The sequence below is a fragment of the Aythya fuligula genome, chromosome 4 (genome assembly GCF_009819795.1).
Source record: "Aythya fuligula isolate bAytFul2 chromosome 4, bAytFul2.pri, whole genome shotgun sequence".
In the NCBI taxonomy this organism is placed as follows: domain Eukaryota; kingdom Metazoa; phylum Chordata; class Aves; order Anseriformes; family Anatidae; genus Aythya; species Aythya fuligula.
In genome coordinates, this window is record NC_045562.1 from 50,264,223 (window position 1) to 50,277,977 (window position 13,755).

At 39.9% G+C, this 13,755-nt stretch overlaps 2 protein-coding genes across 3 annotated transcripts in view; one reads left to right on the forward strand and one right to left on the reverse strand.

Annotated features, from left to right (window-relative positions):
• The first annotated feature begins 814 nt into the window (after nt 1–814).
• On the forward strand, nt 815–5,455 carry COMMD8 (COMM domain containing 8). The gene is made up of 5 exons (XM_032187469.1): nt 815–894; nt 1,343–1,498; nt 2,531–2,683; nt 4,218–4,373; nt 4,946–5,455. The coding sequence occupies exons 1-5, from the start codon at nt 850–852 to the stop codon at nt 4,964–4,966; spliced, it is 531 nt and encodes a 176-aa protein (XP_032043360.1). The 5' UTR covers nt 815–849; the 3' UTR covers nt 4,967–5,455.
• A 7,456-nt stretch (nt 5,456–12,911) lies between these two features.
• GABRB1 (gamma-aminobutyric acid type A receptor subunit beta1) overlaps nt 12,912–13,755 on the reverse strand; it is a 127,069-nt gene continuing 126,225 nt past the window's right edge. For both annotated transcript variants that reach the window (XM_032186739.1, XM_032186738.1), the window contains exon 8: nt 12,912–13,309. In XM_032186739.1, coding sequence (XP_032042630.1) covers nt 12,962–13,309 — 348 coding nt within the window. In that variant the 3' untranslated portion in view covers nt 12,912–12,961. The remainder of the gene's footprint in view (nt 13,310–13,755) is intronic.

Consider the following 13,755-nt stretch of genomic DNA (forward strand, 5'->3'; position numbering starts at 1 on the left):
CTGCCTACAGGTATATCAGCTTCTGTACCCAGTGTTTTGCTGGAGCTTGAATTTGAACTGTTTTTCTTGTACAAGTGATCCGGGGGCGGGGGGGGGGGCTAGTTCCTGCTTATTCATGTCCATGTTCAAATCAACTTAAAGTGCAGAAAGCTTGTTGCTAATGTTAAAACCTCTTCCATATGCCCCGTCCCAGTCTGGTTGGCTTTCTTCTCCTGCTTTGGCAAAGCAGAGATACAAAATGAGCTGTTCCAGGCCAACACTGTACTCACAGCATGAGCTATGAGCTTCGGTACTTAGTATTTCCCCTAACTTCTTCAGTTTCATGTAATGTCTGAGCCTTTTTCTTTTTTTTTTAATGCTGGAAGCCTTGACCTCCCTCCGCTGAGATTGGCTGAAAGTTAGGATGGGAAGAGGTGAAAAGCAAAGCTACAAAGCAGAGAGAACTTCAAAATAGCTGAAATGTTGCAGATAAAAATCTGTGAAATTTGAAGGTTCTGGCTTTGTTTGCCTCAAGGCCACGCAGGTTAGGGTGGGCAGTAGTAGGATGGGTACTCGTGTGGTAACCCCCTTGCGCACTCCCTGGGGGTTTTTAAGGAAAGTTTGGACGTGATGCTTAGGGGCATGGCTTAGTGGGTGATACTGGTGTTTGAGGGACGCTTGGACCAGATGATCTTGGAGGTCTTTTCCACCAATTAACGATTCTATGACCATGAGGCAGCCTCCCGGCCTAGCAGCGGGGCCGGGAATGGAACCCGCGGCCTCCTGAGGCGACAGGCGGGGCCTTTGCCCCTGCTCATGCGCGCCGCCGGGGCGACGGAGGGAGGCAGCCGCTGAGGGAAGGGCCGGGAAATGCTGCTCCTGCTGGAGAAGCTGCCGCCGGGACGGGCCCTGGAGGTGGGGGGCTCCTGTTTTTGGGGGGCTCCGGGCTGGGAGCAGGGCCCTGTCCCCTCAGCGGGCCTCTCCGTGGCGTCGCCTTCCCGCTCTGACCCCTGCGGGCCTCTGCGAAGCGAAAGTGAAAATATGGGGGCGCGCTGAGGGCGCCCAGGCTGGGGCGTGCTTTGTGCTTTCCCCTCTCGCATCCCGGAGCAGCGGGGGTTTCTCCTGCTCGTTTCTGCCCAAGCTGTGTCCGAGGCTGCTGGGGGGGAGGCCTCGACGCCATTGCTTCGTCCTGGTGCTCGGGGAGGGGCTGGCAGGGGGATGCTGCGGTTCTAGGGGAGCCTGAGACCCTACCCAGGGGCTGGGGCGGGATAGCTGATGAATTTGGTGTAGGTTAATAGTGATAGCGACGTGTTTTTAACGTGCTTTTTAACACTTCATGTTTTTACATATCACCTTGTTTCAGTTCCTTCATAAGATAGTCGATGGCATATGTGGTCGGGCATACCCTCGGTACCAGGACTATGGCAGTGTTTGGAGTTTGGCGGAGTGGATGGAGGTTTTGGGAGAAAGCAGGAGGTATTTCAAAGCTGCAGTCGGCCAAAACATGTCTGATGAAGAGGTATGGGCTTGTCACTGACTGGATATGACTTTGAGAAATTGCTCTGTAGTGATTAGCCTTCTAGTTGTTTTTTTTTTAGCCCTTAAATGTTTTTATAGTGTAGCATTTGAGTAGTAGCAGACAAAATCTGAGTACCCTCAAACAGGTAGAAAGCGAGCAGTGTTTGGAGGTAAAATGAAATGTCTTTTATAAGAAAAAAATGGATGGCATTTTTATTAAACAGTGCTCAATAATACTTGATAAAATACTGTTTTAGTTACTTAAATTGATAAGTACTATAAATTAAATCTATGTTTTCCTTAAAATACATAACCTGTCATTACTATTCATTGGAAATAAAAACAATTCATGCATGTTTGTTGTCAAATAGCAATTATATGTAAGTCCTGAAAATTCTTAGACTGGATGGACCATGCGGCATGGGGACTACCATTCAAGGCCATTCCAGTGTGTATAACTTTTGCAAAAGTTTTTTCTGTTACCAGGAATCTTGATTCTCATTTTTGCCCATTCCTAGTTTTTTCACTACCTGGTAGTAGTTACATCTAACAAGGATACTTGTGAAGCTGTGGAAAAGTCTGTTCATCAGTGTGTTCCTACTGAGCTGATGTATTTTGTTCCCCCTCTGATGTTCAGAAACGCAGAGCTAAACCTGGCTGATTGTGTATGTGATTCTTGTTTTGAGTTTAGCATGGCGTTTAAGAAGGCTTCATTCTATGGTCTCTTTTAGTATAAATGACTGTTTGCATCAACTGTGAATTACTGCCAAACAAGAACATTGTTGATGTTGGTGTGTGTGGTGGTTTTTTTTTTGTTTGTTTGTTTGTTTTTTGTTTTTGTTTTTTCATTGCTGTAATAAATACTGACTGTCTATCAGACATGGAGAGAAGGCTGAGACTGTGGAGCATAGCGTAACACTTAGATAAAAGCTTGGGTACCAAAAACAAAAACAAAGCAACTGTTACAGGTGGAACATCTTATTTCTTTAATTAGTAATTTAAACTGTCATAACTTTTGTTATGATTTTTGTAGGCCGCTCAGCAGATAAAGGAGCTAAATGAAAACTATCAAGAAGCAGTCACAAAGTGTCTAAAAGGCAGAAAGGAAGAAATCAGGAATGCACTGGTAGAAAGAGTAAATGCAATATCATGTGCCCAGCTGCAGGATTTTGACTGGCAATTAAAGGTGAGAGTTTTTCTTTAATGTTGCTTGAATATAAAAAGAAGTGTCCTGCAATGTAGAAGAATCTTTATATCTCCTTAGTAGGGCCAGCTGATTCTGGGGCATGGCTCAATTTTTAAAGGTACCAGAAAACCACATTCATGACAACAGATGCTTGTATAAACTGAACGTAAAATTCTGTCTTTTAATGCTGCAGTTTCTCTCTTTCTCCTAAAAGGAGGTTGAAGTGTTTGTAAGTAATCTTCAGGGTTTCATATACTGTCATGATTTACAGGCTTAAATAGATAGTATTTTTACTCAAAGGAAAAAGAAATTATTTAAAATAAAGAGTAGTAGGCTGATGCAGGATGTGATTCCCTGATTTTTTTTTCAAACTTTTAGACTCCTGTATTAAACAGCTACTTAATAATTAGTTTGGAATCATTTATCTTTAGATTTGTTGTGATAGTAAGTAAGATGACTGCCCTACCTAAAATGAAATGGTGCTTTGGGGTTACAAAGCCACTTCTGCTTTAAGTTAAGCTATGACAAAGACATAAAATATAAACAGCATAAGAAATGTTGTTTACTTAGTCCATGGGAGTAGTTAAATAGTCTTCCATTTCCATTATGTTAAATAATTTGTGTAGTAAACAGCTTTTGAAATTAAAGAGCATTGTCCACCAAAGACAAGATTTTGTGAGAGCAAATGTGCATTGTATTGTGCTGTTATTAATCATTGATCTGCTTTGCTAACTGCATTTACTGGTGAGGAAAACATAAACCAGACTTTTAGTTGCTTGTGGTTTATTTTAACCATTGCTCATGGAAATTTCTTTTTTACTTTCTTCCTATTGCATGACATACATTTCTTGTACATGTCTGAACTATTGTATTAATTTTGCTTTAAACAACTTTTTTTCTTCCTTGAACTTGTGTGTTGTTTTTTTTTTTTCACTTGCTCTAATTGAATCCTCCCAAGGAGATTGTCTGTCCTTTGTTGTAACACCTTCTGTGCTGACTATTAAAATAGCTTTGTACAGTGCTGATGAACAGTATTATTAACTGATCCTCTACTTAATACCTTATAAAAGGCCTACTTATACCAGAGTGGGTGTAATAGTGAACAAAAAATAAAGCATGACTGGTGTATAATCTTCTTCATCAGTATCAGTCAAGTAGAGTATCTGATAAACTATATTTGATCAGCTGTAGAGAGAGTTGAAAACTGCACAGTTGTCCTCTTTTACCCTACTGCCCCCTTCAAAAATAGTTATGCTAGTCAACGTTATAAAGTGACTACAAAATTTACATACTTCACTTTAAAGAGCCATGATCAAATATATCTTTTATTTTCATCTAAAGAAAAAAAACAAAAATGTAGCAAATGGATAAAAAAAAAAAAAATCCTGCAGGTATTGTGAGCAGTTAGTTTTGTCATGTGGATGTTTGTTCTGGTAGCACCCATTCAATATTAAGTAAAGATTTAATGCTCTGAAAGACTAAAAACTTAATGGCTCTGCCTTATGTTTTGTTGTTTTTTCTTCAATCTTCCTAGCTTGCGCTTTCCAGTGATAAGATCTCCATGCTGCAAATGCCACTTCTCAATCTTGACTTGGATGTGAGAGAAAATGGTGAAATTAAACCAGTTTCTATAGAAATGAATAAGGAAGAGCTGCAGAACCTAATAAATGCACTGGAAGCTGCTAATAAGGTAGCTTTTACTGATGTTTTTTCTTCCTGAGTCCTTGTGAACTTGCTGGTGTAAGACCTCTGAGTAACTACGAAGTTCCCAGTGAGGTGAATGTGTTAGTCCAGATACAAGTGCTGGTCTCTTGAAATGAGAGCCCTCAAATGTTCTTCCAGAACAGATTTCAGTAGTCTCCATGTGCCCTGTGTCTGCTTGAAAGTCTGTATGGAACCTATGGGTTGTTTTCGTGTCCATGCTTCTAGGTGAGGACAAGAAGGAATTCATTCTAGTAATGGTGCTGCCTGTTCTTTGTGTAAAGGGAATCCTAGTGGACCTGGAAACCACCATTTTGCTTTTTTGGTTTTGGGGAACCAAAAAGCGGTTAGTGTGCAGTAAGTGCTAAAGAAAGTGGCTGGAAGTAGTAACTGTGTGAGGTTGTACAAGAGAGCTGGCAGCAGGGTGGCACATTTTCCAGGGAAAAGATACATTTATACAGTTACATATATTGTAACAGAAAGCATAAGGGTGTATTTCCTGGACTGATTAAGTTTTTGTCTAATCCAACTTTGATCTTATCCCTTTCCTTCTTTTTGAAGGTTGTTTTGCAACTGAAATGACAGAATTCAGATCATTGATAATGTCTGCTGGCAATGGCTTCCCAGTTGACTTGGAAAAAAAAAAAGGAAACGTTCTCTGCAAAGTTGGAAGTTGTTGATGCTGTCAAATACTGAACTGTGAAGGCAATTATGACTTGGGACCAAATACACTATTAAGTCTTTTATGAAACTAACAAAGTCTTGTTCAATCAAAAATAAAAAATTCAGTGTACAGTAGCTTTTAGTACTAAAGATTTATAGAAATATGAAGAAGTATAACTTAGTGTGCTATATTTGTTTCAGTTAAATTTTGGGGGGTGACTGCACAGGTGCCTAGTCAAACTAAGGAGTCTTAATTGCAAAGTATGTTATTCATATCTAAGGTGCCATGATAATGAAGAACACAACAGCATATTTGTATCATTAATGTATTTATACTTGTAAATAGTGAATAAATAGTTGATCGATTGTGTGTTTGTGTGCATTGTTGCAATAAATTGTCTTGATGTATTTAGTCACTAACCTCAGACTTTTTTTTTACATGCTCAGAGAAAATCAGCACTGCAACAAAAAACAGTATGGAGTCATGGAATGCTTGAGGTTGGAAGGGACCTCTGGAGGTTGTCTGGTCCAACCCTTCTGCTCAACCAGGACTAAGGATATGCAGTGGTGTTTCATCTTTACTATCATCTTACATTTGTCCTGCCCTTAACTGATGCACCAAACAGGAAAGGCTGCAGACTCATTTTACAGTTATTTTAAATGACAAAATAGTTTGTGTTATGACATAACAGCAATAAGTGCACAAGAGCTATATTTTTAATAAATATTGGATTTTATTGGAAGTCAGAGTATTGTTTATATAATCATAGAAATTATGTTTTTGATAGTGGGCAAACAGTACTAATGTGTGAATGGCTAAAGATAGAGAGGAACACCAGTAGAACAGTCAAGAACTAGGAGCTAAAATATGGTGATGGAAGAGCATTTGAAGGAAATGTGTATTCTGACCTTGCATCTCTACAGAGAAACAAACCAACCTGTGTAAAAAATGCAATGGCCTTCAGTACATTGAAATTAAATGAGCAAAACAGAAAAGATGCTTCACACCATCTGTCAGAAGATGGTTTTGTTCTGTCTCTGCTCTGAGAAGTAGGTACTTCTGGAGCAAGAAAGGTCTACAGTAGTGACAGTAAAGCTTTTGTGGAAACTGCACCAGGCCTAATTGATGCAAAAAGCTAGAGATTTCACTAAACCCCTTATGCTGTTGTCAGCTTCAACATAATACTTTGATGAATGCAGGTAGGAATGCAAAGGAGGACAACAGTAAAAATGTATGTGTAATGGAAGCATATAAGACGAGTTTATGGGGTCAAGGCAATAAGAAGAGAATTTATGCAGTAAGTATGCCCAGCAGTGCTCCCTTCTGGGCTATGGAGCAGGTGTTTAGTTGAAGAAGTTGGCATTACGTTTCCATGCAGATTTTCACGTAACACAAAGCACTGCAGTGCATGCCCCAGACCATGGAGAAATTGTATGCTGTGAGCAGGGAAAAACACAGGCACCACACTGGAAGCGAAAACCAGTAGAAGGGGTATAATTGTGAGAAGTCGTGTGAGTCTGTGACTAAGGGGTGATCAGGACAGCAATTCTATTCCTTTTGAAGGTATAGGAATTAGACCAAGGGTACTGGAGTTTAAAGAGACTCCGTGAATATGAAATTTGTCTGCTTAGCTATTTTTCTGTGTGCTTCCAGGCCTGAGCTCTAGTTAGCTGGTTACGGTCAGCTGGGTGGCTTTAGTGTTTGCATGTCCCACCGCCCACGAATTTGCAACTGTTGTTCCCAGAGGGTGCTCAACATTTAGCCCTGTTTCATGGACATACGTTCATATTGTCTCCTATAATCATAGAACAGTCCAGGCTGGAAGGGACCTCAACAGATCATCAGGTCCAACCTTTTGTGTGAAAAGGGAGCCTCGATGAGATTATGCAGCACCCAGTCTAGCTGCATCTTGAAAACCTCCAGTGATGGGGATTCTACCACATCCCTGAGGAGGGTTGTTCCACTGATTGATTGTTCTCACTGTAAAAAAATTCTTCCTTCAAGACAAAATTTCTTCCAGTTCAGCATGTACCCACTGGGGAGCAGCTCATTTTGGGGTCCCACAGTTGCCTGTGGCAACAAAGAATCATTGTTACTGCAAAGCGTGCAGCTGTATTTTCACATGACAAAAGTGTAACTCCTCTTTGCTGAATTCATTCCTCTTCACTCATTCCTAATTCTGTCCACATTAATTGGTAACTGCTTGGACAGTTGTGTGACTTGGCTTTGTTTGATTCTTAGAATTTATTCAATTTGCTTTGAAGTCGGTGGGATTCTGAGTGAAGTCACAGTTTGGTCCATTCCAGCTTAGCTGATCATCACATGTAAGAGTCACAGTGCTAAGGACTTTATGGAAGAATGGCACTTCAAAAATGTAGACTATATTCAAAGGGAAAAAAATGTGTCATAAATATCTTTTGGTAAAACCTCTGTGTTTTTTCAGGTACCGTGTGCAGACCTATTAAACATGCAATTAAGACTAGAAAAAAAACTTTGTACAGTAGGCTCTTTGAACCAAAGGTCCTAACAAAAAGGTACATATAATGAATGCACACACTGTATGTAGTTTTAATTTCAGCATGTAAAAAGCACCCACAGAAATTCACATTGCATACACAGACCTGTAGTTTGAATCAGAAAATGCAGCATATATCGATAAGAAGTATAAAAGTGAATTATAAAAAGAGGGTTACTTGCTCCCCAGTGGCATTCACTGCATGTCTCTCCACTTGACAGAAACTTTTCTTTGATTTCAGAAAAAAAATCATGGTTTTCTTGATCAATCATTTCACGCACACTGAAGTAAACCAGAATTGGATCAGACCAGCTAGCTGTGAACATGGAAGTAACTACTACACTAAAACTGCTTTTGCAACAAAGCAATCGTGCATGTCAAAATGATGTATTTTTAGAAGACCCAGACCTCAATTATCCTGTAAAAAGTATCTGAGATCTGGAGGAAGCCTTTCTGATAAGAACCATGCTGACAAAATTATGCTTTTATTTGAAAGGAACAGTAACAGCTTGTTCTGAAGTATACACACTTTACTAACACTTTGAATTGTGAATTAATATACATAATAAAATATTAGAAAAAAGTGATTCTTTTTCCTTTTCTGCTACTAGAGCATGCTTCCATAAGTGCACCGTTAGTCTATAGCTTTTTATTACTTTGGATCTACTTCAATTAAGTTTGGCAGTATACTTCATTCCCTCTGCAAGTTTGTGCTTTATACCCACTTCAAGACCCCTCCAGACAAAAACAAAACAAACAAACAAACAAACAACAACAACAACAACAAAACAACACTGCCAAAACATGGAGAAGCTGACAAATCTCACAAAGAGTCATCCTGTGGACCTTTACAATCCTGTGGGTTTCAAAACAGCTCCACACAGGGCTCACCAGGCCAGTCTGTTGGAGAGGTCATTGCAAGAGCAGAACCTTGTATTTTAGGCTGCTTTCTGGAGGATAATATACTGGGTGTTAAACCCTTCCTGCTGTCTATAGCCGGGAATTTTACTCGAAGATACTCACCATATTTGCTAGCACCAGTGGGAGTCATATCATAGAGAAGCTCTGGCTGTTTCTTACCTTCAGATTAATCAGCTAAATTAACAGTGATAAAAGGCACTGGAAGGGCTGGAGCCTTTTCTAACTGCAAGCTACTCCAGGTTCACAGGGACTGCTTTGGTGGTGGACTGTTTGGGGGGAAAGATTCCTAGCATCAGGTGATATATTGTTAACGAGGTCAAAGCAGACCAAAATGTGAACCATCAGATTAATCATCTCTGCTCTCAGAGAGCTATGTGCTCCAGAGGGGCTACCTACTGGGTTAGCCCTTGGCCATTTCATTCATAATCAAGTGGGATAGTGCTGAAGAGAAGTAAGATTAGAATGAGATTAACAGATTGTTATAACTCTGAAAAAAAATAGTTTTAACAGTACAAGAACCAATGAACCCCATTTTTCTGTGGATCTGGGTAGTGAACTGAAGCACCAGATGGATTCTCTGATGGCTAATAAGGCTGCAGTTCCCTTTCTTCCAGAAAAGAGGGATGGATTAACAGGAGTTTTGCCCTATCTGCAGCTACCTGTTTAGGTGCAACTTGTAAGAATATAATACCTCACAGATGCTTACTATTCTGTTACCTTTTGGTTGAAACTGCTAGTGGAGTCAAATATTATTGGCAGACTCCCAGGTAGACACACATGCATGCACACACGCAGGGACAGAAGATCTTATCCTTGGGAAAGCTATCTAAAAAGGACTTCCAGTACAAGTTTATTTAAATATATTCAAATTCATGAATAGCATGAAACAGCAGCACAAATTGTAAGGGGGGCCTAGCTGAAATCTAATTAGCAATAGCACCTTATCTACACTGAGCTTGAAGTCTGCTCCTGAGGGCATGCAAACTAACTCCCAAAATATAGCAGTGATGGAGCTTAGCAGTAAAGTGTCTGTTATTCACTTTTATTGTTTAAAGCCACTCAGATGACTCCAGCCTACTCATGGGAAGATGCTGTGTTTCTTTTGTACTCACTAACTTCTAACACCAGATGGCAAAGTACACGGGTACCCTATATATAGCTCCTCTTTTCCATCCTGTGCCTCTAATAACCACTGCCTTTTCCTTGCTGCCAAGCTATTGCTCTCAAGTGAGAAGTGTTCTGCCTTTTTTTTTTTCTCTTTTTTTTATAAAAGCTATTGGAAAAAATAAAATGTGCTAGTTATGGTTATGTACCCTATTCCCCAGTTTTGGTTTAATTCTCTTTTAAGGCTAGAAAGAGGTTTTTGTTTAAATCAGTCATGCCTTGCAAGCTTCTATACAAAATTCTGTTTTCCCTTCCAGAATGGTTAAATATGCTGACAGGAGCTCAGTGGGAGACAGGAGATGCTGGCTCTGGGGTAAGATATTGCTTGCCCATGTGTGTGATGTGGCTATTAGCCCCTGCTGCAAATCTTACTGCTGAGGGCCAGCAGCTGTTTCCTCATTCAGGATGGTGGCTTCCAGCCCCCAGCACAGCCAGAGCTTGGTGCATACTGTACAAAACCTGCATTGGGGCTGGGGTTCCTGTCAGTGCCATGCACCAAGGGACTCCTGAAGCATTAGGTTGGACCCCTGCTATTCTGGAACATGCCACTTTGAAGGAGTATTGCATTTACACAGCTCCTAGTTAGTGAACTTTCCTCAGCAAGATATTCTTTTTTTTTTTTTTTTTTTTTTTTTTTTTTTTCTTGACACAGTACATGTAACTGCTTTTAGCCCACATGCTAGCACTTGTATGAACTAACTGGATGATACATAAGGTAGAAACTATGTGTATCCAGATGCTACGAGTCTAAAAGAAAATATGTTGAAGACCATTAAAGCAGACCTTCAATCTTAAAACAGAAGGCAAAGCATCCCTTTTTATTACTTAAGTTCTTGTTTCTGTATTGCATTGGATGTTGGCTCATCCTTAAATATCTACATGGCTGTACTAGTAAGGGGAAATTGTCATGTCTTTGTCTCCACACCACTGGGATAGCAGGATTAAATTACTGACCTATGCTCTGCCTTGGAATGTCTCTCGGAAATCAGTTAATACGAAAACATGGGTCACTGACAGCTGTCTTTCACATCTTACATTACAAATTTGCAGAATGTATTGCTGCCTTTGAATTTATTTCTGGGTATAACCACAAAACTGTCTTTGAGTCTGTTATACTTTAGTTATTACTTCTGTCTTTGTGGTCTTTCTTCCTCCTCTGTCCTTAGGGATGTCCAATCTATTGACCTTGTATTGTTGGGCTGGAGAGAGGTTAAAAGGAGTGGGGGAACATCTGAAAGCTTTTTTTTTTTTTTTTTTTTTTTTTCTATTTTCTCTTTTGATTTAGATGGTCTTGAGTGTAACAATCGGGTGCTGTAACAATCAGGTGCTATTTTTTAGGAGTGGGTTGCAGACTGCCTTTGAGGTTGGGTACTTTTATAGCTGACAGCAGCAGGTGGATATGTGTATGCAAAGTTATAGTTATTGGTGGATATTGGTCTAATGCTGAGAGGAACCCGGGTTCAACCTCACACTGAAGGTACTTTAGAACTTCAAAGGAGCCTTTACTGGTGTTCTGTAGCACATAGAGAAACTACTGTTGTAAAAGAGAAGTATGTAGTGATCTCTAAGGTATCACAGCCATTATTCTCCTAAATACTGAGATAGTTAGTGCTGAGCCAAAGTATGGCAACATGATGTGTAATGAGTACCAATCTATTAAAAAAACACACACACACACACAAAAACAAACAAACAAACAAACAAACAAACAACAACAACAAAAAACACCACAAACAAACATCAGAAAAGAAGCAAACAAAACCTCTCCAAAAATGCATCTGAAGAGAGATTGCATCCTGAGGGGTTTAGAGGCCTGCAAGTTCACTGGCTCATTGACTTAGTCTCTCTGCTTGTATACTCTAATGCCAGTTTGTTAAATTCAAAACCATGTAATGGGGTGTGTGTTTTGAATGGACAGCAAATATGGTCTTACTACCGTTGCTCTCCTGGGGCTATTTCTTGCAGTTATGAAGCATTCAGCTTGCTTAGCATGCAAGACTTCCATATGTTTTATGTATTATTTATTTCAAGATACCAATGTATTATTATTAGTTGTCATTAAAGTATTCTTGGTCTAAGCATTTTAAAAATTTTACTAAAAAAGTAATTACACTGCCCCAGTTTGAGTCTGATGATGTGGGGCAGTGCTTAGGGAATATTTGGAATTATTTTAGAGTGGGCACAATCATAAGAGTTGTACCCTCATTTGACTGTATTAATATTATCCTGAATCACCTCAAATTGGACCTGATGTCCTTTGAACCTGGGATGAGACTGGGACTTTGGAGCTCACAACAAAACTGATAGACTAAAGGATCAACCTAGATAAGCAATGCCAAATGCCTGTTTTGCAGCCTCACATATTTTGTAATGAATGCATTAAAGCTATTGCCTTTCTGGGTTAGTGATTTATCATTCTAGACTCTTTCTGTAGAGGTCTGCTGCACAAACAAAGGGAAGAGGCAGTGTGTCCTGATCTGTAAGGAGGTTCAGTTCTGGTGAGATGTGACAAATGTTAACATTCAATAATGTTTCTTTTATTATTACATTCCGAGTGCAAAGTTGTAAAGGCAACTAGTGATAAGGTCATCAGTAGACTTTACACCAGTCAATGAGGAACTGATTAAGAAACTTTCCAGACTGCACATTTGTATTCCTTACTAATGTCTACATGTGCGTATTGCTGCCTACTGTCCTGATCAGTGTTTCTTTCTGTAGATGATTGATAGTCTTGGGACTTACATAGGCCATATTGACTTGTATATCTTGACTCTCCTAAAAGTATGAAATGCTTTCAACACAAAATAAAATTTAACTTATAGTAGTTATGTTTCAATAAAATGCTATGTTAGGTAAATTAATATAAACACTATTAGGAAAAAGCTGACAATAAGGAAGGGGAAGGGACTTGATACAGATAGGAGATGACCAACCGACTGCTCCTTAGCTGCATGCACCTTGCTGGCATCTTGCCTGCAGCTCCTTGGCTGGGGTTATGTCTGGCAATATGCAGTGGCTATTAGCCTAATCTGAGCTCTGACAGTGGCAGAAGCAACACCTCAGGAGCCATGTGTCCAACCTCGCTCTTTGAGAGCAGTTTTGTACTATTCTGATCTGAATATGATGTCTGTTTGTATTTTGTTGTTGTTGTTTGTTTCTTTGCTTTAAAAGTTTAAACCTAGAAGTAATCAATGGCTGGGTATTTCACCTTGAAAATGTAACATGGCTACTTCAGTCCTTAATAGTTAACAAAATTGAGAAGGAAAACAAAAAAGTCCAGATGTGTTAGTGTATTATAACATTATTGCATAAATTAGTGTACATAATACAGCCAGTAAACAACATTGAAAAGAATAAACGTGATGGGAAAGACCATCCTGGACCACTTGTCTATGGAGTTAACATCAGTCAAGTCAGGGATCTTGACTTTGATCTGGGATGCCCTTCTTCGTAAGCGTCCTTTTTTATGAAGCCTGTGCCTGTCCAGAGCACTCCTGCTGTAGAGGTCTCTGCTGGAAGTGGCTCTTCTGTACTGCAGGCTGGTGCTGTCATATGTATACGTGGTGGCTTGGGTGTCACGGAGACTTGTGAACATGCCTGAGCTGCTGAAGTCATTTCTTATGTCGAGTGGGTTAAGCAGCACATTTCCATGGGCATCAACCTGTGTCAAGGAAGGGATGTGAATTAGGTAAGTTCCTCAGTCAGCCCAAGCTGTCTCCCAGATGGGCAGGTACCTTTTGGCTCTACAGTTGAGGTGCTTCTGGGACTGCAGGGATTGTTGCATCTTGTCGACGGAAGTGAAAAGATGCTGAATATGCTTTCCTGACTAGTATGAAATCAGCTATTAAATGTCTAAGTATCTTCCATCCTGACCCAGCTTCTTGGTCTGAGACCTTTCAACTCAGTTATTGCATTATCCATAAAGGAACACTTCTACTTTTATCTTTCACTTAAATCATGATCTTTACGAAACACTGAGGTTTAATATCTGGTGACCTGGCACCTTAAGCTTTCTTGTACTTGAGGTGACAATAAAACATTCCCGTCTCTGCCATTTTTATACAGTTTTGTACAGTTTTGTACAGCTGTGGGTTAGTTTTAAAAAGT

Excerpts from the sequence above, each read along its gene's own strand:
- COMMD8 (XM_032187469.1), top strand. The coding sequence starts at position 850 with ATGCTGCTCCTGCTGGAGAAGCTGCCGCCGGGACGGGCCCTGGAG. Across the intron at positions 895-1,342 it reads CGCCGGGACGGGCCCTGGAG|TTCCTTCATAAGATAGTCGA; the intron begins GTGGGGGGCTCC and ends ACCTTGTTTCAG. Across the intron at positions 4,374-4,945 it reads CACTGGAAGCTGCTAATAAG|GTTGTTTTGCAACTGAAATG; the intron begins GTAGCTTTTACT and ends TTCTTTTTGAAG.